The sequence below is a fragment of the Crinia signifera genome, chromosome 1 (genome assembly GCF_055691185.1).
Source record: "Crinia signifera chromosome 1, ASM5569118v1, whole genome shotgun sequence".
Lineage (NCBI taxonomy): Eukaryota > Metazoa > Chordata > Amphibia > Anura > Myobatrachidae > Crinia > Crinia signifera.
Window position 1 is genome coordinate 25,919,002 of NC_139217.1, and position 27,910 is coordinate 25,946,911.

General features: G+C 46.0%; 1 protein-coding gene across 4 annotated transcripts in view; it reads right to left on the reverse strand.

Annotated features, from left to right (window-relative positions):
* The window catches only part of CTNNA2 (catenin alpha 2), a 1,425,647-nt gene that overhangs the window by 63,327 nt on the left and 1,334,410 nt on the right, over positions 1-27,910 (reverse strand). For 2 of the 4 annotated variants that reach the window (XM_083180424.1, XM_083180478.1), the window contains one exon: positions 15,551-15,697. The exons of the other annotated variants lie outside the window; for them this stretch is intronic. In XM_083180424.1, coding sequence (XP_083036550.1) covers positions 15,551-15,697 — 147 coding nt within the window. The remainder of the gene's footprint in view (positions 1-15,550; positions 15,698-27,910) is intronic. 4 annotated transcript variants of the gene reach the window in all.

Sequence of the window (27,910 nt, forward strand, 5' to 3'; positions counted from 1 at the left end):
TCACGGAGATACTAAGAGATGCAGGGAAACTGGAGGCACATCACGGAGATACTGAGAGATACAGGGATACTGGAGGCACGTCACAGATACACTGAGAGATACAGTGATAGTGGAGGCACGTCACAGATACACTGAGAGATACAGGGATACTGGAGGCACGTCGCAGATACACTGAGAGATACAGGGATACTGGAGGCACGTCACGGAGATACTGAGAGATACAGGGATACTGGAGGCACGTCACGGAGATACTGAGAGATACAGGGATACTGGAAGCACGTCATGTAGATACTGAGAGATACAGGGATACTGGAGGCACATCACGGAGATACTGAGAGATACAGGGATACTGGAGGCACGTCACGGAGATACTAAGAGATGCAGGGAAACTGGAGGCACATCACGGAGATACTGAGAGATACAGGTATACTGGAGGCACGTCACAGATACACTGAGAGATACAGGGAAACTGGAGGCACGTCACAGAGACACTGAGAGATACAGGGATACTGGAGGCACGTCACAGATACACTGAGAGATACAGGGATACTGGAGGCACGTCACAGATACACTGAGAGATACAGGGATACTGGAGGCACGTCACAGAGACACTGAGAGATACAGGGATACTGGAGGCACGTCACAGATACACTGAGAGATACAGGGATACTGGAGGCACGTCACAGATACACTGAGAGATACAGGGAAACTGGAGGCACGTCACAGATACACTGAGAGATACAGGGAAACTGGAGGCACGTCACAGAGACACTGAGAGATACAGGGATACTGGAGGCACGTCACGGAGATACTGAGAGATACAGGGATACTGGAGGCACGTCACGGAGATACTGAGAGATACAGGGATACTGGAAGCACGTCACGTAGATACTGAGAGATACAGGCATACTGGAGGCACATCACGGAGATACTGAGAGATACAGGGATACTGGAGGCACGTCGCGGAGATACTGAGAGATACAGGGAAACTGGAGGCACATCACGGAGATACTGAGAGATACAGGGATACTGGAGGCACGTCACAGATACACTGAGAGATACAGTGATAGTGGAGGCACGTCACAGATACACTGAGAGATACAGGGATACTGGAGGCACGTCGCAGATACACTGAGAGATACAGGGATACTGGAGGCACGTCACGGAGATACTGAGAGATACAGGGATACTGGAGGCACGTCACGGAGATACTGAGAGATACAGGGATACTGGAGGCACGTCACAGATACACTGAGAAATACAGGGATACTGGAGGCACATCACGGAGATACTGAGAGATACCGGGATACTGGAGACACGTCACAGAGATACTGAGAGATACAGGGATACTGGAGGCACGTCACAGAGATACTGAGAGATACCGGGATACTGTAGACACGTCACAGAGATACTGAGAGATACAGGGATACTGGAGGCACGTCACAGAGATACTAAGAGATACAGGGATACTGGAGGCACGTCACAGATACACTGAGAGATACAGGGATACTGGAGGCACGTCACGGAGATACTGAGAGATACAGGGATACTGGAGGCACGTTACGGAGATACTGAGAGATACAGGGATACTGGAGGCACGTCACGGAGATACTGAGAGATACAGGGATACTGGAGGCACGTCACAGAGATACTGAGAGATACAGGGATACTGGAGGCACATCACAGAGATACTGAGAGATACAGGGATACTGGAGGCACGTCACAGAGATACTGAGAGATACAGGGATACTGGAGGCACGTCACAGATACACTGAGAGATACAGGGATACTGGAGGCACGTCACAGATACACTGAGAGATACAGGGATACTGGAGGCACGTCACGGAGATACTGAGAGATACAGGGATACTGCAGGCACGTCACAGATACACTGAGAGATACAGGGATACTGGATGCACGTCACAGATACACTGAGAGATACAGGGATACTGGAGGCACGTCACAGATACACTGAGAGATACAGGGATACTGGAGGCACGTCACAGAGATACTGAGAGATACAGGGATACTGGAGGCACGTCACAGATACACTGAGAGATACAGGGATACTGGAGGCATGTCACGGAGATACTGAGAGATACCGGGATACTGGAGACACGTCACAGAGATACTGAGAGATACAGGGATACTAGAGGCACATCACAGAGATACTGAGAGATACCGGGATACTGGAGACACGTCACAGAGATACTGAGAGATACAGGGATACTGGAGGCACGTCACGGAGATACTAAGAGATACAGGGATACTGGAGGCACGTCACAGATACACTGAGAGATACAGGGATACTGGAGGCACGTCTCAGATACACTGAGAGATACAGGGATACTGGAGACACGTCACAGATACACTGAGAGATACAGGGATACTGGAGGCACGTCACGGAGATACTGAGAGATACAGGGATACTGGAGGCACGTCACAGAGATACTGAAAGATACAGGGATACTGGAGGCACGTCACGGAGATACTGAGAGATACAGGGATACTGGAGGCACGTCATAGATACACTGAGAGATACAGGGATACTGGAGGCACATCACGGAGATACTCATAAATAAAGGGATACTGAAGGCAAGTCACAGATACCCTGAGAGATACAGGGATACTGGAGGCACGTCACGGAGATACTGAGAGATACAGGGATACTGGAGGCACGTCACAGAGATACTGAGAGATACAGGGATACTGGAGGCACGTCACAGATACACTGAGAGATACAGGGATACTGGAGGCACGTCACAGAGATACTGAGAGATACAGGGATACTGGAGGCACGTCACAGATACACTGAGAGATACAGGGATACTGGAGGCACGTCACAGAGATACTGAGAGATACAGGGATACTGGAGGCACGTCACGGAGATGCTGAGAGATACAGGGATACTGGAGGCACGTCACAGAGATATTGAGAGATACAGGGATACTGGAGGCACGTCACAGAGATACTGAGAGATACAGGGATACTGGAGGCACGTCACAGAGATACTGAGAGATACAGGGAAACTGGAGGCACGTCACAGAAATACTGAGAGATACAGAGATACTGGAGGCACGTCACAGAGATACTGAGAGATACAGGGATACTGGAGGCACATCACATATACACTGAGAGATACAGGGATACTGGAGGCACGTCACGGAGATACTGAGAGATACAGGGATACTGGAGGCACGTCACAGAGATACTGAGAGATACAGGGATACTGAAGGCACGTCACAGATACACTGAGAGATACAGGGATACTGGAGGCACGTCACAGAGATACTGAGAGATACAGGGATACTGGAGGAACGTCACGGATACACTGAGAGATACAGGGATACTGGAGGCACGTCACAGAGATACTGAGAGATACAGGGATACTGGAGGCACGTCACAGATACACTGAGAGTACAGGGATACTGGAGGCACGTCACAGAGATACTGAGAGATACAGGGATACTGGAGGCACGTCACAGAGATACTGAGAGATACAGGGAAAACTGGAAGCACGTCACAGAGATACTGATACTGGGATACTGGAGACACGTGTACTTGGGATACTGGAGGCACGTGTACTTCGGATACTGGAAGTGCGTGTACTTGGGATACTGGAGGCACGGGTACTTGGGATACTGGAGGCACATGTACTTGGGATACTGGAGGCACGGGTACTTGGGATACTGGAGACACGTGTACTTGGGATACTGGAGGCACGTGTACTTGGGATACTGGAGGCACGGGTACTTGGGATACTGTATGTACGTGTACTTGGGCTTTTTAAACTTGACACCTTTTGACCTCAGTTAAGAATTGTACTCTTGCACTCTTCAACCAGCAGCAGCTGACCCCGTACAACCTGTGTTGATAGCTTTGTAGTGTAAGGAGTAAATTTACTAAAACTCCTAAATATGAAGGGGTGTGATGGTACCAATAGCAACCGACCCTATCCACCCCCCCTCCCCCGTTCTCAATAATGTCTCTGTAAACCAATAAGTACTATATAGTGATGTTCTATTGTAGACTCATTTCCGACACCATGGGTGCCGATATACAGTATTAAGTCCGAATTAGACCTATGTGCTGGATTATCGCAGAGGAAACATCCCCTAAATCATAAATAGGCCACAATCTCCTTACCACAATAACTGGGACTTTGCACAGAGCTTGTAGTGTTCTCCTACACAATTTGCCAGCTCAGCTCCCAAAACCCAGACACTATACACTAACGTCTGCTCTATCTCTGCTTGTCCTATCTAAATGAACAATAACATTAGGGGACATTACCGCCCTACATATATTCATTATCATTAGTTCAGTAACCGCCTGACTTCTGTCTGCAGACAACATGCCACTTAATGTTATCTGTGTGGGCAAGTTACAGGGCATTTAATTTAATAAAACAGTCCTTGCAGAAAACGAAAGATTTCAGGAACTGTCACTCAACGAGGGGTGCGTATGATTCCTGGCACATCAAATTCTGCTTAATCTACAATAACTTTTAAAACATGACAGATTAATGCTGTAAATGTAACAAAAGACGTTACCCTCTCTCTGAGTGCCCTGGAGGGCTATGTATGAATGATATTCTTGCTATAAGCTGCATTAACCGTACAGGGTCCTCTACTGGATGTATCATCGTGGCTGTCACTGTATATTTACTCTACAGTTCCACCAGAGAGAACCCGGATGATTGCTTGGCAATGTACACTTGCACAGCCCCCTCGGGTGCCGGACGGGGTCCCGATAGTCGGGATCCCGAAGGCATTTACCCGACGTCGGGATCCCGAGTGTCAAAACATCGACAGCCAGGTTCCCGATGGCCGTCGGCTATTTTCCCTCGTGGGGGTCCACGACCCCCATAGAGGGAGAATAGAATAGGTGGCTCGCGTAGCAAGCTGCGCTCACCATGCTGTCTTAGTCCGGCCAGTCAGGATCCTGATGTCGGGATAATGACTGTCAGGATCCCGACGGTCGGACCCATGTAGCACACCCACCCCCTCTTTTTTTTTTTTAATCAGGTGTTTTTTTATTAATTTTTTTCAGATTACATGTAATACATTTACATATCTAATTTAACTAAAAAGAAAATAATAAAGATATACAGCTTAAACTTTACTTGTGTGGTACATTATTCCAGGTTGGGAACAGGTTGGTATTTATTTGTTGTAGTGTTTGAATATAGACATTCGCACCGTAATATTGAACAAAGATCATGACAGGTGATGCGTTCAATAGTACCCAGGGGATTGTGGAGGCAGAGTCCCAAAAGGGTTCAACCGAGCTCTAAACATAAGCAGAGGTTTATCAATTCTGTAATTAGAGGGGGGGGGGGGGGGAGTGGGGGGGGGGGGGGTCACAGGGAGTCACTGACATGGGTCTTGCAAATACAGGGCAGATGATTGCCACAGGTTCCAGATCTTATCGTATTTCCCCAGGCAATTCCTCTTGGTATACATAAATCGCTCATGAGATATGGTAGTGTTGACCAGAGCCACCCACATAGCATGGGACGGGGAGGAAGAATCCATCCAAGTTCTAGCTATACACACACGGGCCAGAGTAAACAGGGTATTTACATAAATTCTATGGCATCTAGGGAGCAGCTCCTCCAATTCCAGTCCAAAGACACAAATGCGGGGATCAGCAAGTGGGACCTGTACACCTGTATCCCGAGCACTAGCCAAGACAGCCTCCCAGAAGGAGTGTACCTGTGGGCATTGCCATAGTAAGTGCCAGAAATCCGCATCTGGACTCCCACACTTGGGACACGTATCAGACCCAATACCCCCCATTCTCATTAATCTATGTGGAGTCCAATAGACCTGATGTAGGATATAAAGCTGGATCTGTTGAAACCGTGCAAACGCCGTGGCCTCCCTACACCCGCCCCCTCTTGCTAATCAACAAATTACAATTATTTAAATTTTACCTGCTTATTTATTCCTTTTGTTTTCCAGGATAATACTGTCAGTGTTGTGTTGCTTTGTGTGGCATTGTAGACCTGCTCTGACTTAAACATAAACAGTGAAGTTAAGCTTTATTATTTACACTAGGTGATTCATCGCGCCCTACGGGCGCTCTTCACACCGTCGTAAGGGGCTGCGCCCCCTTAATTTGTGAACATTTGTATATGAGAAATATGGTTAGAATTGTATGAAAGATGCCCTGTATTGCAACTTAGGTGTCCGCGAATCGCGGGAGGGGGGGTCGCGGAGGGTGCCGCGAATTGCAGGAGGGGGGGTCGCGGGGGGTGCCGCGAATTGCAGGAGGGGGGGTTGTGGGGGGGTGGATGCTGCGAATCGCGGGAGGGGAGGGATTGCAGAGAATCGCGGGAGGGGGGTCGCGGGGTGGGTTGCCGCTAATCGCGGGAGGGGGGTTACGGGGGCGGGGGTTGTGGCGAATCATGGGAGGGGGGTTGCGGGGGTGTGCCGTGAATCACGGGAGGGGGGGTCATGGGGTGGGGTGCCGAGAATCGCGGGGGAGGTGTGTGTGTGTGTGCCGTGAATCGCGGGAGTGGGGGTTGTGGGGGGGGGGTGGGGGGGGGTGACGCAAATCGCCACAAGAAAAAATCAACACAGAAAGGTCAACACATGTAAATGTTGACATAAGTGTGGCACTTCATTGGTGTCCATGTAGACACATGAGAATGAATATGAGAATATTCAAAAAATGAAAAAAAAAAACTTCAAAAACTCATGTCAACCTTTTTCATTGTCGACCATAGCCATGTCAGTGTTTTCCATGTGCAATTTAATTCTGGAGCTGCCGCGAATCACGGGGGGTGCCGCGAATTGCGGGAGGGGGGGGGTTGCGGGGTTGGGTGCCGCGAATCGCGGGAGGGCGGGGTTCACAGGGGTTCCGGTGGGGGGTTGCCGCGAATTGCGGGAGGTGGGGGGTCACGGGGGGTGCCGCGAATCGCGGGAGGGGGGGTTGCGGGGGGGTGTGACGCGAATCGCCACAAGAAAAAATCAACACAGAAAGGTCAACACATGTAAATGTTGACATAAGTGTGCCACTTCATTGGTGTCCATGTTGACACATGACAATGAATATGAAAACATTCAAAAAATGAAATAAATCTTCAAAAACTCATGTCAACCTTTTTCATTGTCGACCATAGCCGTGCCAGTGTTTTGCATGTGCCATTTAATCCTGGGGCTGCCGCGAATCGCGGGGGGTGCCGCGATTTGCGGGACGGGGGGGTTGCGGGGGGTGGGTGCCGCGAATCGCAGGAGAGCGGGGTTCATGGGGGTTCCGGTGGGGGGGTTGCCGCGAATTGCGGGAGGGGGGGGGGTCGCGGGGGGGTGCCGCGAATCGCCGGAGGGGGGTTGCGGGGGGTGTGACGCGAATCGCCACAAGAAAAAAATCAACACAGAAAGGTCAACACATGTAAATGTTGACATAAGTGTGGCACTTCATTGGTGTCCATGTCGACACATGAGAATGAATATGAAAATATTCAAAAAATGACAAAAAAACTTCAAAAACTCATGTCAACCTTTTTCATTGTCGACCATAGCCATGTCAGTGTTTTCCATGTGCAATTTAATTCTGCAGCTGCCGCGAATCACGGGGAGGGTGCCGCGAATTGCGGGAGGGGGGGTCGCGGGGGTGGGTGCCGCGAATCGCGGGAGGGCGGGGTTCACAGGGGTTCCGGTGGGGGGTTGCCGCGAATTGCGGGAGGTGGGGGGTCACGGGGGGTGCCGCGAATTGCGGGAGGGGGGGTTGCGGGGGGTGTGACGCGAATCGCCACAAGAAAAAATCAACACAGAAAGGTCAACACATGTAAATGTTGACATAAGTGTGCCACTTCATTGGTGTCCATGTCGACACATGACAATGAATATGAAAAAATTAAAAAAATTAAAAATAAATCTTCAAAAACTCATGTCAACCTTTTTCATTGTCGACCATAGCCATGTCAGTGTTTTGCATGTGCCATTGAATCCTGGGGCTGCTGCGAATTGCGGGGGGGGGGGGGGGTGCCGCGAATCGCGGGAGGGGGGTCGCAGGGGGGGTGCCGCCAATCGTGCAAGGGGGGTCGCGGGGGGGTTCTTTTTGCCGCGAATCGCGGGAGGGAGGTCGCGGGGGGGGGTGTTTTTTCCGCGAATCGGGGGGGGGGGGGTCACGGGGGAGGGTTTGCCGCGATTCGCGGGAGGGGGGGGTCGCGGGGTGGTGGTTATGCCGCGAATTGCGGGAGGGGTCGTGGGGGGGTTCTTTTTGCAGCGAATCGCGTTAGGGGGGGTCGCGGGGGTGTTTTTGCTGCGAATCGCGGTAGGGGGGGTTGCGGGGGAGCGGGTGTTTTTGCCGCGAATCGCGGGAGGGGGGGGGGGGCGCGGGGGGGGGGGGGGTTTGCCGCAAATCGCGGGAGGGGGGCGCTCACCTGGTGGCTGTGGAGTAGCAGTGCTGGGCAACATGGGAAGGCAGTGGGTGTCTGGCACTGTCTGTGGGCTCACTGGGCTGGTTCTCTGTCACATACCTCCCAACATGACCCTCTCCAGGAGGGACACAATGCTCTGTTTCTAGACTTCCCCTTAATGTAGGATTGCCATCACCTGTTTTAAACAGGTTAATTTCTCAGAAAGGTGTTCAGCACAGATGAAGGCAATCACACATTAAGAGGAAAGTCCAGGAACAGAGCGTTATAGACACAGACACCCACTTTGAGTGACAGATGTAGCCAAATATATAGGAGACTAGGTGATTCATCGCGCCCTACGGGCGCTCTTCACACCGTCGTAAGGGGCTGCGCCCCCTTAATTTGTGAACGTTTGTATATGAGAAATATGGTTAGAATTGTATGAAAGATGCCCTGTATTGCAACTTAGGTGTCCGCGAATCTCGGGAGGGGGGGGTCGCGGAGGGTGCCGCGAATTGCAGGAGGGGGGGTCGTGGGGGTGCCGCGAATTGCAGGAGGGGGGGGTTGTGGGGGGGTGGATGCTGCGAATCGCGGGAGGGATTGCAGAGAATCGCGGGAGGGGGGTCGCGGGGTGGGTTGCCGCAAATCGCGGGAGGGGGGTTACGGGGGCGGGGGTTGCGGCGAATCATGGTAGGGGGGGTTGCGGGGGATGTGCCGTGAATCACGGGAGGGGGGGGTCACGGGGTGGGGTGCCGAGAATCGCGGGGGGGTGTGTGTGTGCCGTGAATCGCGGGAGTGGGGGTTGTATGTGACGCGAATCGCCACAAGAAAAAATCAACACAGAAAGGTCAACACATGTAAATGTTGACATAAGTGTGGCACTTCATTGGTGTCCATGTCGACACATGAGAATGAATATGAAAACATTCAAAAAATGAAATAAATCTTCAAAAACTCATGTCAACCTTTTTCATTGTCGACCATAGCCGTGCCAGTGTTTTGCATGTGCCATTTAATCCTGGGGCTGCCGCGAATCGCGGGGGATGCCGCGATTTGCGGGAGGGGGGGGGTTGCGGGGGGTGGGTGCCGCGAATCGCGGGAGAGCGGGGTTCATGGGGGTTCCGGTGGGGGGTTGCCGCGAATTGCAGAAGGGGGGGGTCGCGGGGGGTGCCGCAAATCGCCGGAGGGGGGGTTGCGGGGGGTGTGACGCGAATCGCCACAAGAAAAAAATCAACACAGAAAGGTCAACACATGTAAATGTTGACATAAGTGTGGCACTTCATTGGTGTCCATGTCGACACATGAGAATGAATATGAAAATATTCAAAAAATGAAAAAAAAAATTAAAAAACTCATGTCAACCTTTTTCATTGTCGACCATAGCCATGTCAGTGTTTTCCATGTGCAATTTAATTCTGGAGCTGCCGCGAATCACGGGGGGGGGGGGGGGGTGCCGCGAATTGCGGGAGGGGGGGTCGCGGGGGTGGGTGCCGCGAATCGCGGGAGGGCGGGGTTCACAGGGGTTCCGGTGGGGGGTTGCCGCGAATTGCGGGAGGTGGGGGGTCACAGGGGTGCCGCGAATCGCGGGAGGGGGGGTTGCGGGGGGTGTGACGCGAATCGCCACAAGAAAAAATCAACACAGAAAGGTCAACACATGTAAATGTTGACATAAGTGTGCCACTTCATTGGTGTCCATGTCGACACATGACAATGAATATGAAAAAATTAAAAAAATTAAAAATAAATCTTCAAAAACTCATGTCAACCTTTTTCATTGTCGACCATAGCCATGTCAGTGTTTTGCATGTGCCATTTAATCCTGGGGCTGCTGTGAATTGTGGGGGGGGGGGGGGGGGGGGTGCTGCGAATCGCGGGAGAGGGGTCGCAGGGGGGGGGGGCAATCGTGCAAGGGGGGGTCGCGGGTGGTTTCTTTTTGCCGCAAATCGCGGGAGGGAGGTCGCGGGGGGGGGGGGGTGTTTTTTCCGCGAATCGGGGGGGGGGGGTGTGTCACGGGGGAGGGTTTGCCGCGATTCGCGGGAGGGGGGGGTCGCGGGGTGGTGGTTATGCCGCGAATTGCGGGAGGGGTCGTGGGGGGGTTCTTTTTGCAGCGAATCGCGGGAGGGGGGGTCGCGGGGGTGTTTTTGCTGCGAATCGCGGTAGGGGGGGTCGCGGGGGAGCGGGTATTTTTGCCGCAAATCGCGGGAGGGGGGGGGGCGCGCGGGGGGGGGGAGGTTTTGCCGCAAATCGCGGGAGGGGGGCGCTCACCTGGTGGCTGTGGAGTAGCAGTGCTGGGCAACATGGGAAGGCAGTGGGCGTCTGGCACTGTCTGTGGGCTCACTGGGCTGGTTCTCTGTCACATACCTCCCAACATGACCCTCTCCAGGAGGGACACAATGCTCTGTTTCTAGACTTCCCCTTAATATATGATTGCCATCACCTGTTTTAAACAGGTTAATTTCTCAGAAAGGTGTTCAGCACAGATGAAGGCAATCACACATTAAGAGGAAAGTCCAGGAACAGAGCGTTATAGACACAGACACCCACTTTGAGTGACAGATGTAGCCAAATATATAGGAGATTGGTTCATTGTCCATAATGTGGTGCGTTGTTCATTCCTTTTGGATTCCTGACCATCGGAACTCTGACAGGGGGATGGGCACAGGGGCACAAATATATTGCAAAACACTTATTTTTAACATTAACAGCATACCATTAAAATTATAGTAAGATGTCTAGCAGTCTCTAGAATGCCCTCTGTATTGTACAGAAGCTAATCACAGGCTCTCTGCATTGTATTGTATTTACTCAAATTCCCTCTGCATTGTACAGAAGCCAATCAAATGCTCTCTGTATTGTATAGTATTTATTCAAATGTATAATGGCAATATGCGACACCTCAAGAATTCTGAACAATACCAGAGACAATAAGGTTACTGGAAGTTTAATAATGGACTATAACAAAAACATGTCTACCGGACTTTTCAACAATCACGACATCCTATTCGATTGTTGAAGATATGTATGATTCTTTATTGATCCGTTGCGGTCGAGGGCGAACAGAAATTGCAATGTACAAACGTAATGCCATCATTCCATTGTTGTTGATTCTTGATTGAAAATCAATAAACAGATGTTACAAAAAGAGAATGATCTCTGTACAGAGGTAAGTTATGTGCGCTCTGTATTATGCAGTATAAAGGTAATTTGTGTCACGCCTGGTGGAATTTGTGGACTTCTGTATAACAAACATGCTGGACAAATGATTTGAGACTGCAGGGGAGCACAGAGAACTAATGGCCACAGTACTAGACTGTGGAGATGTTGCACTGGCAACTTCCTGTACCAGGCCTTCCTCCAAAATACCGTTTAGGGCGGTTCCCATCCATTTGGGACATCCTGGACGAAAGTAAGGCCAAAACAGGCTGTTTGCCCATAACCAAGATGGCGTTGAGGGAGTCCGGCGCTCAGAGAGCAACTCCCGGCTCCAGACAGTCCAGATCTCGCCTGCACGCCGGGAGGCCGCCCAGCCACACAGGACCAGCGGCAGTACCCTGCACCAGTGGAGCCCCTCCAGAGCGCCCGCACGGGTATGCCCCGCTGCGCCAACGTACCCCTGCGGCAGGATGTGACAATTTTAATGTCACTCATGTGGTCACTCAAATTCATGGTGTTGATGTCCCTCAAATGTTATGTAACTGGTATCGAGTAGAGATGTGCGCAGACCCCTGTGTACTGGATTTGGCTTTTGTTCTAATTCATCATCATGTTTTGGTTTAGGATTTGGCACCACCAGTCTCACGTGTTTTGGTTCGGATTCCGACTTTGGCTTGGTTTAAAGACGATAAAAAAAGCAATAGTAATTTGATAAAAATAGATAAAAGCAGCTAATATTGTTTAACTTGTGCAATCTAAAATCTGAGATTCAGATGTAAAATAAGAATTCTGAATCGCAGACTCGAACAAGAACTTGATTTGTTTCAGATCTCTTTATAAGATTTGCCTGTGTTTTGGTTCAATTCCGATCCACTTCAGGTGGATTCCTATTTCTAGAGAAGCGATCTCCACACCTCTCTGATACTGAGGCAACTCTAATGTTCTCTTCATTTTACTGAGGTCACTGGAATGTTCGCTGCAGAGTATTGAGGTCACTTAAATGCTCTCTGCACAGAAAAGTGGTATACTGTATTTTGGGTCTACGGGGACATTTGTGAACACCAATATAAGGAAAGGAAACAATCTGGGAGGATTTTTTAAGGAAGAGGTCAGGGATGGTCGCATGCACGTGGAGCTCTGTCTCCCCATCCACGGAGCTCCACCATTCCCGGCCTCAGGATCAACGTGCAGCAAGTGGTGGAGGGAGGTCAAGGACAAGCAGATGAGGTGGCCAGGCAGTGGAGGCTGGGGAGGAGTGTGCTCTGCCGGAGCAAGGAGGAGGCTGAGTGCCGAGCGCCGTGGATGCTGGGATGCACCAGGCTGTGCATAGCAGTGCGTGCATCCGGCAACACCATCAGCCGGGGGGGGGGGGGAACCCAGGACGCCAGAGAGGCACCCAGCCAGGGAAGGAGTACGCTGCAGCCCCTGACAACACCATCGGCCAAGGGGACAACCAGGATGCCGGAGAGGCACCCGGCCAGGGAAGTAGTGTGCTGCAGCCCACGGCAACACCATAGGCCTGGGGGACACCCCAGGAAGGCAGATCACCTCCACTTCCCTTCCCTTTGGAGGCAGAGGGCTGGGCACAAGGCACAAGCAGACCAGCAGACTTGGTAAGAAGGGCCCCAGCTCACTCGGCGAACCCCTTTCCCCCAGTCTAGGATAGGAAGGGGACTGGAGGCACATCAGCCAGTTGTACCCTCAGCATTACACCCAGAGGCCGGTAGGACAACCCCGCCCCCTGCAAGCCTCATCAGCCTGGGTAACTCTGCGGCGGTGGCGCTGCACCCACCCTACCCCCCACTGACTCTCCCCTGGCCTCACTGACTGACTTTTTCTTCCCCCGTACCCACCACCACCACCACCCACGCTACCCTACAGGAAGATTCAAGATGGCGCCTCAATGGCTGCCTAGGAACTGTGCACTCAGCCATATGTATCCCGTGTCTCCCGTGATAACTGTGCTGTCTTTGCTCATACTAATACCTCACACCGTGCTCATACTGTTACCCACCTGGCTGCTGCAATGACCAGTGGCACCGCTGATGGCTGCCTAGGTGCTGTGCAGCTCGGCGGTATGTGTTCCCTGTGCGATAAACTGTACTGTCCCTGCTTATATTGTCACCTAACTGGCTGCTGCAACGACCAATGGCACCGCTGATGGCTGCCTAGGCGCTGCGCAGTTCGGAGAGCATGTGCCCCCTGCATGTAATGTATTAACGTAATGTATGTAATGTCCTCCCCCCCTTCATCCCTGCTTGATGCTGCACTGTAATCCACAAAAAAATCCTAGTGTGCGCAAGCATACATGGCCAATAAAGTTAATAAAGAAAAAAAAAGATACAAATTTCCCTAAGTACATAAAAAAATAACAGCAATACTATAAGACTTTAGCACAAGATAATAGAGAATTCAGAGATCTAGCTTGCATGTATTTGCAAAGATATGGTTAAGCCACAAGGCCACGTCAAGGCTTCTCTGATACTGTTGGTCCCTAATGCTACATGATAATAGCAGCGACTCTGGGTCATACTGTATAATTGATTCTTTTTATGCTACAAGATAATAGCACATAAGAGAATATATCTAAATTGACAGCCCTGTACTTCATATCAGACAGGTATTTCTAATGAACATGAAGTGATGACATCTCTTACAGATTATAATCGATAACATCAAAGTTAATTAATTTAGGTATCAATTACTTACCGGGTTTTATACCTACAGTATGTTAGCAGCTTGTATACAATATGTTATTATTTCCACTTTATGATGATACCCAGTGGTTAGAGTAAGGGGAACGGGGTGGAACTGAGTTCCACCCCCTCTAATGGTGAGGTGGAACATTTTGACCTCCACATTGGTCCTGCACAGTAATTCTCACAGTAAAGCATTCTAGTTTGCAGGGGGGGATGACAAATACCCTACCACTGGCCCTGTCCCTGCCTAATGGGGGGAGCGGAGAGGGAGTAATAAGGTGGTATAGAGAAATTAGTTCCCCCACCTTTGCAGGACCACTTTAAGCCCTGATCATACCCAATGTTCCTCATGTTTATCTAATCTAAAGATATAATTATTAAGATGGTCGTTAGACATAATAGAAAATTGAGCTCAATCCATTCAGCCCCTTTCTAACACAAATGTACCAAATTATCTGTAATCTGTAAACCTCCAAGCACTCGCTGCATCATAAATGGATGTTCCCCGTTTAGCAGGCAAATATGCAGGTCATACCAAGAGGCCGCAAACGTCCACAAAGTAAAAGCAAAGTGTTTCCTGAAATGTTGTATACGCACACAAACACACACATATCACACAACAACACAAAGCTTTCCATGTGTAGACCTAGACCATTTCTTTGATATCGTGGAATTGGAATTGTCCTTTCTCACATAAGTTTGACTTTGGCCTGCAGAACTGACAGTCTCTCATCCATCAGGCTGACGAACGTCCCGCTGAAAAGGTTGTGATCATGATCTTTTTGCTTTGATTTATGTACTGTGCAGTATTGCCTCTCACTGACTCTCTTTGTAAAATGACGGGACACACACTGAGGTGGCAATGGGTTTAGACGGGAAAAAGAAATAAAACACAGCAAAAGTCCCTGCAGGCCAACAACCTTCACATGACCCTCCGCTGCCCTTTTGTGCAATATCTTTGACATCTTGACAGGTCTAATAAGCACCCAGGAGGCGGCAAAACAAGACAAAAAGATCCAAGCCATCTATCGAGCTTTGCTAAAGTGCTACAGAATACATAAAGAGACAAATAAGGCACCACGTCCAAAGAGAGTCAAGGCAACAGCCATTAATCCTGATTTCCACCTCTATAAAACATAAACTAAATGGGCCATATATTGGATCCCACGCCATAGATCACAGTTTGTCCACAGATCCTTAACACCTAACTTACACAATTTGCCAGTAATGGCAGCCATGAAGTCACTCCAAGCAGAGAAAACTAAGAACTTGTTTGAAATGATGAAATGCAAAGTTATCACAGATGCAGATTAAAGGTGGGATTACTTACCATGGTTGAGTCTCTGCTTCCATTCCCGAAAAGAGATCCTTCAGCGCATGAGGGGAGTAGGTTGAGGGAAAGTTGACTATCCCTGCCTCCAGCTATGACATCACCTGCTACGTCATAAAAGGTAGTGAAAGTGCTCTGCACTCCGGGCTGATTTTCAAGAGATATAGAAGAGAGAAAGCGTAAGAGAGTAAAAGAGAGGAATTTTGAGGCTTCTTCAGAAGAAAGGATCAAATAAAATATGAACGAGGGTCCTATATATTTTTGTAAAAAAAAAAATATAGTCTAACATTCTAGGCTCTTAAACAGACTCATTGTTAACTAAACATTATATTCTAGAGGGGATCTGCATTTTGGAAATTTTTTAAAAGATTTGTTGTCAAACAGGGAAAAAGTTTTAGGCTACCAACACAGAAATTTAGCATTTTACACATTTTTGGATAAAAAGTTCTACAGACTTCAAGTAACTTTTCAAGAGAAGCCAAAGGGCAGAGCATTTTGACCACAATTAGAGGCAGCTGGCGATGTCGTTACTAAGGATGGGTGAATATTTTACTGACATTGTCAAGGTTAAAACATGAAAAAATAATACTAAATTAAAAGACCATCAAAAAGTATGGCTGATATGAGAAAAAAATAGAAATTGGCCTGGGAACCTGAACATCATTGACATTTAAGGATCATTAAGACATATTAGCCTATATTGTCTTATTCAGAAAGAACTGGGAATTCAGAAAGTATGGTTCGATTTACGTCCTGTACATTCACCCATCCATAGTCAATGCAGTTTTTGTTAAATCAACAAAAGGGTCTATATATCACATTTATGGGTGTGGTTTTCTTGCATTTTATGGCTATATAAATGACAACAATAGCACATAAAATATTTTATAATATATGTATTCAACATTTTTTTCCATTTATATAGTATATATGATGTCATTCTATTTTTTTTTTATTTAGTGACGAAAATTGCAAATATCAATAGTTATAATTTCTAAATAATTACAGACATTTATATTGGCTTTAATTTAAATGTAAATTCATTGAATGTTCCCGAAAGCAACATATCAGTGGAGTGAACTTCCAAATAAGTTTTTTATTTTTTATTATGGCATTAAAATTAGTATACTATATTTGTTTGCTTTTTTTTTATGCTACATGTAACTCTGAGAAACAATGACCTAAATCTTTGCTGATGGAAATGTAGCAGTATAAACTTTAAAATGTTTTTTTTTTTTTTACATACTATATGAATATGTCTCCAAGGGCATAACTACCAAAGGTGCAGGGAGAGCAGCTGCTACGGGGCACAGAGCTAAAAGAGGCCCACTTTCGCTGTCAAAGTTACTGTACATGTGTATTATATATTTTTTACCACTTGGTGGTACATAGGGACCCATACAAACTTTTATAATGGGGCCAAAAAATATCTAGTTGTCCACGTGTGCATGTATTTTTAGAATAATAATTAGTATTTCAAATTCACCTTTTATTTCCTTGTGCAGGCTGAACATAATTTATTTTCTTATTTAAACTCACTACTCAGCAACAAAGCCAGTTTGGAGCCAAGTTCTATTATCTAATAATACAATTGTACCGCCTTGATAGCAAAATTAATTCCTTGACCTTCTACATTCTCTTCAGCTGCTGCCTACACAAATCACTTCCTCTAAAACATATTGCACAATGTTTCATTTTAAATATACATGTTAGAGAAAATAAAATGAATTTGGATTTGAAAACGAAATATGTAGAAGACGATAGATATGTCTACAAATAGAATATTGTTGTTTGGACAGGGACAACAACAAGCGTTAACATTTGTTCTGTATAATTAGATCTCATTTTATTTATTAATTCATATTAGGGTTAGATATGTGTTGTAAGACAATTTTATTCAAACAGGTTTTACTGTAGGAAATATATTGTTACTTCAGATTTTAACATAGAATACATTGGTATTTCATTCAAAATAAATTACATAAAATGTACAAATCAATTTGCTTATATGTTATTTAATTGTTGATACAGGTTGAGTATCCTATATCCAAAATGCTCAGGAACAGAAGAATTTTGGATAACGGATTATTCAGTATTTTGGAATTTTTTTATATTTGAATGAGGTATCTTGCATTTATGTCGTATAAGCACATCACACACATGAAGTACACACATATATATTTTATTTGTGCATGAAACAAGGTTTTAAAATATAAAAAAAAGTTTGTGTACAATCTCAGACACTGAATTTGAATGCCAAGCAATCGTGTCCTTGTACATATTTAGTGCCAGTTACATGTTTTTTTTTGCCCAGTCGTGCCAGTTACAGATGTCCCCAGTAGGATTTTAGCAAAAAAATAAAAATGAAAGTACATTTTGGAGACTATGGTTTTTGGAATAATTTGGAAAATGGATATTTGGATAAGGGTGAAGTGCAACGGAAACTGCTGCACTATATAAGAAACTGTAAATAAATAATAAATACGGGGTTATTATTATTATTACCTGCATTATTATTATTATTATTATTATTATTATTATTATTATTATTATTATTATTATTATTATTATTATTATTATTATTTTTACCTGTATTATTTAATTGATTTAACTTATTAGAATGATCCCACCATTTGGAAATATAACACTGCCAACATTAACCAGCAGTAATTATATAAAAAAAAAAAAAAAAAAAAAAAAAAAAAACATACTCTCTTTATTGTTACTTTTCAATTAATAATACATTTTCTATTTTTTTATGTAATTGTAAGCATCAATAAATGAAGTTCATTTGTTTCATTTAACTAATAATTGTAACAATTATGTTTAAAATGTCCTCAACACAGATCTTATTAGTCATACGGAATGTATGGATTAAACAGAAATAAAAAAAAATGATACAAAAGTAAATAAAATAAAAATATCAATATAAAAAATAGATAAGAAAATCAATAGGCAGGATATGTTTATTCATTCATTGCAAATTATTAGATTTTTTGGTACTTGTTTCCTAGCAGGGCGCCCAGTACGCATTTTGCGTACTGGGCTATTCTCCGTAGTGAAATCAGATTGCATCGCGCAGCATGTATAGTGGTGTGCGATGCGATGCGATGTCCATATAAAGTGCACAAGATTGCTTTTACAATGAAATATTGCATGCGAACTCAGTGCACCAAATGCGATGTGATGCAATATTTCATTGTATAAGCACCCATGCCATGAGATGTGATGGGAAAGTGCACAAGATTGCTTCTACAATAAAATATTGCATGCGATCTCAGTGCACCAAATGCGATGCAATGCAATATTTCATTGTATAAGCACCCATGCCATGAGATGTGATGGGTGCTTACAATGAGATGTGATGGGTGCATAGTATGAGATGTGATGGGTTTGTTTAGTGCCATTGTTTAGTGTCACCCCCAGTATCAACGCCACCCCAAAGCATGGCGAGCGCAGCGGAACGTGTCCTCCAACCTTTTCATACCCCACTTTCCACGTCGGCGTGGAGTTGAATACATATAGTGTGGCGAGCGCAGCGAGCCACCGAGCCCGAAGTGAGGGGACGAGGATTACTTTACATGTATTTCGCATCCGCACGCCAAGCTTCGGGCTCGGTTGCTCGCTGTGCTCGCCACACTATATAAAATCAACTCCACGCCAGCGTGGATAGTGGGGGTATGAAAAGGTCGGGAGGACGCATTCCGCCGACGCTCGCCGCGCTTCAGGGTGGCGTGCATACTGGTGGGGTTTTAGGAACAGATTCTACTCTCCGTCTATGGGAGTCATGGAATCCCAAATTGCATCGCACGGTAAAAACGTACCATGCGATGCGATGCGATTTCACTACGTTCGCATACATAAGAAATCTGGGCGCCCTGCTAGGAAACAAGTACCGATTTTTTTATACTCACAAAAACATTGTTTTTGATAGATCATTTTTTTTTTTCTCAAATAATATTTTTTTTTAAATATTGAAATAATTAAACTATGTTTTTATTACATATCTAAAGTTATTTAATCAATAATATGTTTTATATTATAAAGAGTAAAGCACCTACAATGTACTCCACCCTTCCTGTCATATTTTATGAAATCCTTTACTTTTTACGTTTTATAAAGTCAGAGGGCATTTGCACCCATACTACGCATTGCAAATGCATTATACAGTTGATGATCTTATATCTAGCATCTTGCTAGCATCCCAAGGTATACGTTGACTGGCACAAGCACCTATGAATAGTTGAAGATATGTTAATTTTTTTGATTTGTGTAATCATATATTCAGTTGTATTTGTTATATAAATATATTTATGCCTGCTGGCTGCTAAGAATTATGTAAAAATGTTGCAAAACTGCCTGGCAGGTGAGCGTAATCACTAATTTGAGCAAAAGTAATTGTGCTTTGGGTGCCATTATATTCTCATCGCATTTTTTATACACACACTTTTGTTAAGAAGGAGTTCCCAAAAGAATGGCGTTCAGTTCAGTCGAAACAATCGGATAAATAATTTTTGCATTATTTTCTGTGATGATAATAAGGTAGTAGAGGGCACAACTGAGAATATATTACAAGATAATCAAAAGATAATTACAGTCTTGTACAAAAGAAAGGACAGAGAAATAACATGATGTACGGTTATGGATACGAATATATTACTACCCCTTCATATTGGACATATTCAAGTCGATGGAACATAATGCAAGACTGGAACATACATGAACAATAGCATCATTGGTGGAACATGTTTAATATTTAAATGTACAGTATATTACACTAATGGATCCATAATGTAATTATTTGTCTTGGCAGCACTCTTGCTTTACTTGATGTAGGGGAACAGAATAATTAAAATTGCTTATATGTAAAGAGTTAGCATTTTGAAATATTAAAAAAAGTATTTTTCAATTTTTTTTTACGTTTGCATGTCTAATTAAAGTAGTAACTATATAGCAAATGGGTTACAGGCATAGTATGATTAGCAAATTTGTTAATATTAGTAGTCGTCAAAAATGTAAGAAAAAGGTACTTAATAATGAAGTTCTTAGGTTTAATAATGAATGTCAGTACTTTAGGTATGCAAAAAAATATTTATGCCCCCTGAGATGACAGTTAGGAATATTTGCCCCATAGCAGCCTCATGGGCTGTTCTCTCAGTAACCCCACCCCTCAGGAGCCAGCAAGAGCAATTTCACTGGACAGTTCTTGTTGCATATGCAGTCTATAAGGGTTTACCTACACAAACTCTCCCTAAATAATATGTGTAGTTCTGGCAAATGCCGATATTGTGTACTCACTATACCATTGGTATAACCATGCAGAATAATAAGCCCTCACTTTCCCCTTTATGTGAATTGAGGGAAAAGGACCAGCAGACTAATATCTTTGTTTCTAGATATATTTTATGTTATTGCCTCCTATATATCTTTTTTGCCACATAAATAAAAACTGGCATGAGAATATTGTTGAAAGACGTATAAAGAGAAAAGTTCAGGATTGGAGTAGTAACGGATACAGAGAACATAGCGAGAGGGAAGCTTTGCAACAGACGTGAGTGCAAGAAAAGTCATTGAGGAACTAGCAATGATGGCAGAAAGTGTAAAGAGGGCATTTGTTAGTGGTTGAGAGGGAGCCGAATATGGAATTAGAGAACAAATAAATATAAAACAAGATAAAGCAGCTCAGACAAGGAGAAGAACACTTTTGGGAGTCCCACATGTTTAATGTCAAGCCGCAAGAGACAAAGACTAGGTTCATCTTTCAGATAAATTGAGATTATTTCAGCAATTCAGACCAGGAAGCCTGAAAGAGGAAGAATGAAAAGATATCCCTAGAACATAACGATGAAGATCAGATAAATCTTAAAGACTCAATTGAAAATATTTGTGGCCAAATTTATGAACTACCAGGTCTTAGACCCAATCATTGTAGTTTGTTATTGCCGCTAATCACAGTAAGAAATGAATGATCACCCAAATGTATTGAAATACAGCTGCAAAGACTGGGTCCGCTAAAAAAGCCCATCCCTGTGGTGCCTAAGAAGTGCAGAGATCGCATAAGCCTGTTGGACACAGTACCATGCAAGAGCGGTCTGCTGGCCACGTATTGGTGTCTAGAGAATGCCGGAGAGGGATCCTACGCATCCCTCTCCTCTTAACTTATGTGAAACTAGCCCAAGGCTGCAATGAATAATGGCATGAGGATATGAGAATGCAGAATACATTACATATGGGGAATACTTATTATTTGCAGTTCCCGAACAATTAGCAATGGAAATTCTGTGCATCAAAGAGATTTTATTTATTTATCTATCTTTATTTTATTTTTGGGGGGAGGGGGGGGGGGAATTTGAAATTAAGTGAGCATAGCTGGGCATTAACTCCATTGTTAGATTTAATTTTGATTAGCATTGTAAATAATGTAAAACTGTGACAGTTCCTGATAACTCTATTAAGTACAGAAAGAAGAGTGTAAGAAACACAGTTTATAAGATAGGAACATCAAAATAATTAGATCGGAAAGTATGAATGAAGAGACGTTGAACAGAAACATGCACAAAAGTAAGGAATCAGTGCACAACAGTAAATGGAATCAGTACTATATTTGTAATAATAAAAATGTTGATAAAATAAATAGTGATTCATAAACAGTGTAACCTTCGTAGTGCGCCCACCATGGCTGCCTCATCTGGTGCACTTGTGAATGGGATGAAAAATACATGGACCTGAGTATACATTGAAATCATCCATTTCGGGTAATTTCTTTTAGGGGTAATCTATTTCACCCTGGGTAATTACACATATGTTGCACATTATTAATGCCCTTATACATATGACACACATAATGCCCCTTACACATATGCCGAAAACACTATTGCACAACCAACCCACCCGCAGACAGCACTCACACAGCCGCTAACACTGTGACCTCTGCCTCTGCTTGGATACAGATGTTTCCTCATACATCTTGCCTCAATAGGCCATGCAGCTCCTGGCCAGTTCTGCTAATGTTGGGTGCCTTTTTTGCTGAAAATTCATCTTATTTAAATTGTTATGACCAGCACACACAAGGAGCTTCCGATGATTACAATGATATGTGGCATGCCTATATTCTGTGTGCGACTGTGGCTGTACCTGCATACGGAATGCTATGTTACAGTGATTTCCATGAATACACTATTTCATATGCAGATACAGCCTCACTCACACACAGAATATAGGCATGCTGCATATCATTTTAATCAGCAGAAACTGCTGATGCCGCTAGGCATTCCAAATGCCCTAGTCAATTGCCTAGTTTGCCTATGCCTAAGGCCGGCCCTGATCCTACGCAGAGCGCCTAAAATGGCTGCCGCACTTGGTACCTTGTCAGGGTGGAGTACACAACCCATGGAAGTTATTATCCAAAATGCTGAACCACTCCTGCATTATGCTTACTGTGTGCTCAAGGGTTTCTTTTGTCTGTGACATGTCTGTTACTGTACCACCAACATCCTCTGTATTATGTGCATTGTTTTTTAATGTCTGTAAGCGCCTTTAGTCCTGCTGGAGAAAGTGTGCTATATAAATTTTACTTACTTACTTACTAAATAACAATAATCTCCCACTGCTGCATACCACAACGCATTCTGTACCTAGGGTTGACACAGTACAATGCTACCTAAGGCACGAGCACCCTATTACGTTACATAGCTATTACAGGTTGTTTTCATATTTGACATACCGTACAAGATCACAGACCTGTACATGCTGTAGATTATTATAGCTTTTAGACCTTTTCTCTGCAACAGTTTATCCCTGTGACCAGGGCCGGCGCCACCACTAGGCAAATCTAGGCATATGCCTAGGGCGCCGGCCACTGGAGGGTGGTATTTTGCCCCCCCTTGCCACCCGGGTACCTGTCCTGCGGCATAAAAGCTGGCGGTGGCAGCGGGGGGTCCCTGCAGTCAATAAGATATAACGAGCGCTATCCGCCGGGCTATGCGGAAGCGCTTCTGTTTTGGAAACACTGGTCGCACGCTGATTGGCTGAGATTCAGCCAATCAGCTTGCGCCGTGCGGCCAGTGTTTCCAAACAGAAGCACTTCCGCATAGCCCGGCGGATAGCGCTCGTTATTTATTATTGAATGCAGGGACCCCCCGCTGCCGCCACCGCCGCCAGCTTTATAGCGCCGCAGGACAGGTACCCGGGCGGCAGACACCGGGGCGCCCCCACCCCGACTTGCCTGGGGCGCTCTGGTGCCTTGCACCGGCCCTGCCTGTGACACCAGACACACAGTGGCGTATCCAAGGGTGGCTCTCAAATCTGAGACTACCATTTGTACAATATATTGGCATTGTATAATATATCATTTAATAAGTGCATGGTGACCAAAGAGGTCTTTTTAATTTTTTAATAATTAATTATTTAATTAATTAATTAATTAATAATTAAACCAAAGGAAAACTATTTTTTTTTTCAGACTAATGGTAACCTAACCCAGCTCCGTGGTGCATTGGTCGTTAATTCAGATATATATATATTTTTTTATAGTAACAGTTGTTACAAAACTGTAAAATCGTTTAAATGCAGAAAATATTTTTCTTTTGAACGGTAAAATATAGCCACCATGTAATCCAATATTATTTGCAGGTAGACGAGAGCTCAGGCTGATTTCACCATTTTTTTTTTTTGTTTGTCCGCCGATTTTTGCCGAATGATGGTTTCGCTCAAGTTTCTGCAACTAAATAATGCAACTGAGCATTAATCAGAAATCGGACACGATAGCGGCTGCAAAAAGTTTATGGCCAATTGAATATGTCCCGTAGTAATGATATGCAGTGGTTTAATTGCTTCTTAGTTCAAATATAATTCCATAAGCAAGGAGGAATCCTGCCCTAATCTGATGGTGGTGGAATAAAATGTACTGATAAAACGTTTAGGATGGGTTTTACTATGCACGGATTTCTAATCTGCTTCTCTTGTGAGTGGAGAGGAGGGGGGCGGGGGGGATGGGCAGCTGACATCTGTCCGACCCCCGCACCCACTTCCTGCAGAGTGCAACTGAGCGACAATCGAATGTCAGGATCTAGTTGACTTACAAGGATGCAAATTCACATCCAAGAAAATCAACCAGAAAAACCTCCTCTTTGTATTAATGACAGGCAATGGGGAAGGTAGTAGGCTCCCAAACTATACACCGTGCATTTAGGAAGCCATTAGAGGATATTTATTGGATGCAGGGAACCCCAGAGGTGCTGTGCGGAGACTGGGAACGATATTTACTGTAGGAGGCCCAGTATTACAGTAACACTGTTATGTGTGGTGTACAGAGGTGACCGGTGTGATCCTCCAGGAGGGGAAGCAGATCCACAACCAATCAGCAACCGGGAACAGGGGCGGATTGGCCCACCTGGAAACCGGCCCATTTCCCGGTGGGATGGCCCAAAACTCATCAAAAAGGGTCCGGCAGCGCTCGCCCCTGGGCTGGCTGGGCCGCGGCCGCAGCACTTTGCCCAAATCCAAAATGGGCGTGGGAGGGCTGCTGCACCTCCCAGGCTCCCAGCTCCTCCCCGCTGCCTGATTCAAGATCCCCGCCGACCGCCAGGGCCAGGGCGGCGCCGGTAATTGACAGCCCCCGCAAAAGTACAGACGCCAGGAGGAAGCCGCCTCAGGTGAGCCCCCCTCCCAACCCTCCCGGGCGCACATCACTACCGCCGCCACACCCCGGGCACGCATCACTACCGCCACCCCCCCCCCCACTCCCGGTTTCGGGCCCCAATCCACTCCTGACCGGGAATGTGTTTTATTCTGGCAACCGTACAGTTCACATAGAGAACTACACTAATCATACTGCTATGCCATCCGTGTCCATGTGGTGCCAGGCTATATGCCATTACCAACTTGCTGCTCTGCCATCCGTGTCCATGTGGTGCCAGGCTATATGCCATTACCAACTTACTGCTCTGCCATCCGTGTCCATGTGGTGCGAGGCGATATACCATTACCAGCTTACTGCTCTGCCATCTGTGTCCATGTGGTGCCAGGCTATATACCATTACCAACTTACTGCTCTGCCATCCGTGTCCATGTGGTGCCAGGCTATATGCCATTACCAACTTGCTGCTCTGCCATCCGTGTCCATGTGGTGCCAGGCTATATGCCATTACCAACTTACTGCTATGCCATCCGTGTCAATGTGGTGCCAGGCTATATACCATTACCAACTTACTGCTATGCCATCCGTGTCAATGTGGTGCCAGCCTATATACCATTACCAACATACTGCTCTGCCTTCCGTGTCCATGTGGTGCCAGGCTATATACCATTACCCTCTTACTGCTATGCCATCCATGTCCATGTGGTGCCAGGCTATATACCATTACCAACTTACTGCTATGCCATCTGTGTCAATGTGGAGCCAGCCTATATACCATTACCAACTTACTGTTCTGCCATCTGTGTCCATGTGGTGCCAGGCTATATACCATTACCAACTTACTGCTCTGCCATCCGTGTCCATGTGGTGCCAGGCTATATACCATTACCAACTTACTGCTCTGCCATCCATGTCCATGTGGTGCCAGGCTATATACCATTACCAGCTTACTGCTCTGCCATCTGTGTCCATGTGGTGCCAGGCTATATACCATTACCAGCTTACTGCTCTGCCATCCGTGTCCATGTGGTGCCAGCTATATACCATTACCAGCTTACTGCTCTGCCATCCGTGTCCATGAGGTGCCAGCTATATACCATTACCAATGTACTGGTCTGCCATCTGTGTCCATGTGGTGCCAGGCTATATACCATTACCAGCTTACTTCTCTGCCATCCTTGTCCATGTCATGCCAGGCTATATACCATTACCAACTTACTGCTCTGCCATCCGTGTACATGAGGTGCCAAGCTATATACCATTACCAGCTTACTGCTCTGCCATCCATGTCCATGCGGTGCCAGGCTATATACCATTACCAACGTACTGCTCTGCCATCCATGTCCATGTGGTGCCAGGCTATATACCATTACCAGCTTACTGCCCTGCCATCTGTGTACATGTGGTGCCAGGCTATATACCGTTACCAACTTACTGCTCTGCCATCCAAGGCCATGTGGTGCCAGGCTATATACCATTACCAGCTTACTGCTCTGCCATCCGTGTCCATGTGGTGCCAGGCTATATACCATTACCAGCTTACTGCTCTGCCATCTATGTACATGTGGTGCCAGGCTATATACCATTACCAGCTTACTGCTCTGCCATCCGTGTCCATGTGGTGTCAGGCTATATACCATTACCAACGTACTGCTCTGCCATCCATGTCCATGTGGTACGAGGCTATATACCATTACCAGCTTACTGCTCTGCCATCCATGTCCATGAGGTGCCAGGCTATATACCATTACCAGCTTACTGCTCTGCCATCTGTGTACATGTGGTGCCAGGCTATATACCGTTACCAACTTACTGCTCTGCCATCCGAGGCCATGTGGTGCCAGGCTATATACCATTACCAGCTTACTTCTCTGCCATCCATGTCCATGTGGTGCCAGGCTATATACTATTACCAGCTTACTGCTTTGCCATCTGTGTCCATGTGTTGCCAGGCTATATACCATTACCAGCTTCCTGCTCTGCCATCCGTGTCCATGTGGTGCCAGGCTATATACCATTACCAGCTTACTGCTCTGCCATCTGTGTACATGTGGTGCAGGGCTATATACCGTTACCAACTTACTGCTCTGCCATCCGAGGCCATGTGGTGCCAGGCTATATACCATTACCAGCTTACTTCTCTGCCATCCATGTCCATGTGGTGCCAGGCTATATACCATTACCAGCTTACTGCTTTGCCATCTGTGTCCATGTGGTGCCAGGCTATATACCATTACCAGCTTACTGCTCTGCCATCCGTGTCCATGTGGTGCCAGGCTATATACCATTACCAGCTTACTTCTCTGCCATCCATGTCCATGTGGTGCCAGGCTATATACCATTACCAGTTTAATGCTTTGCCATCTGTGTCCATATGGTGCCAGGCTATATACCATTACCAGCTTACTGCTCTGCCATCCGTGTCCATGTGGTGCCAGGCTATATACCATTACCAGCTTACTGCTCTGCCATCTATGTACATGTGGTGCCAGGCTATATACCATTACCAGCTTACTGCTCTGCCATCTGTGTACATGTGGTGCCAGGCTATATACCATTAACAGCTTACTGCTCTGCCATCCGTGTCCATGTGGTGTCAGGCTATATACCATTACCAAAGTACTGCTCTGCCATCCATGTCCATGTGGTGCCAGGCTATATACCATTACCAGCTTACTGCTCTGCCATCCGAGTCCATGTGGTGCCAGGCTATATACCATTAA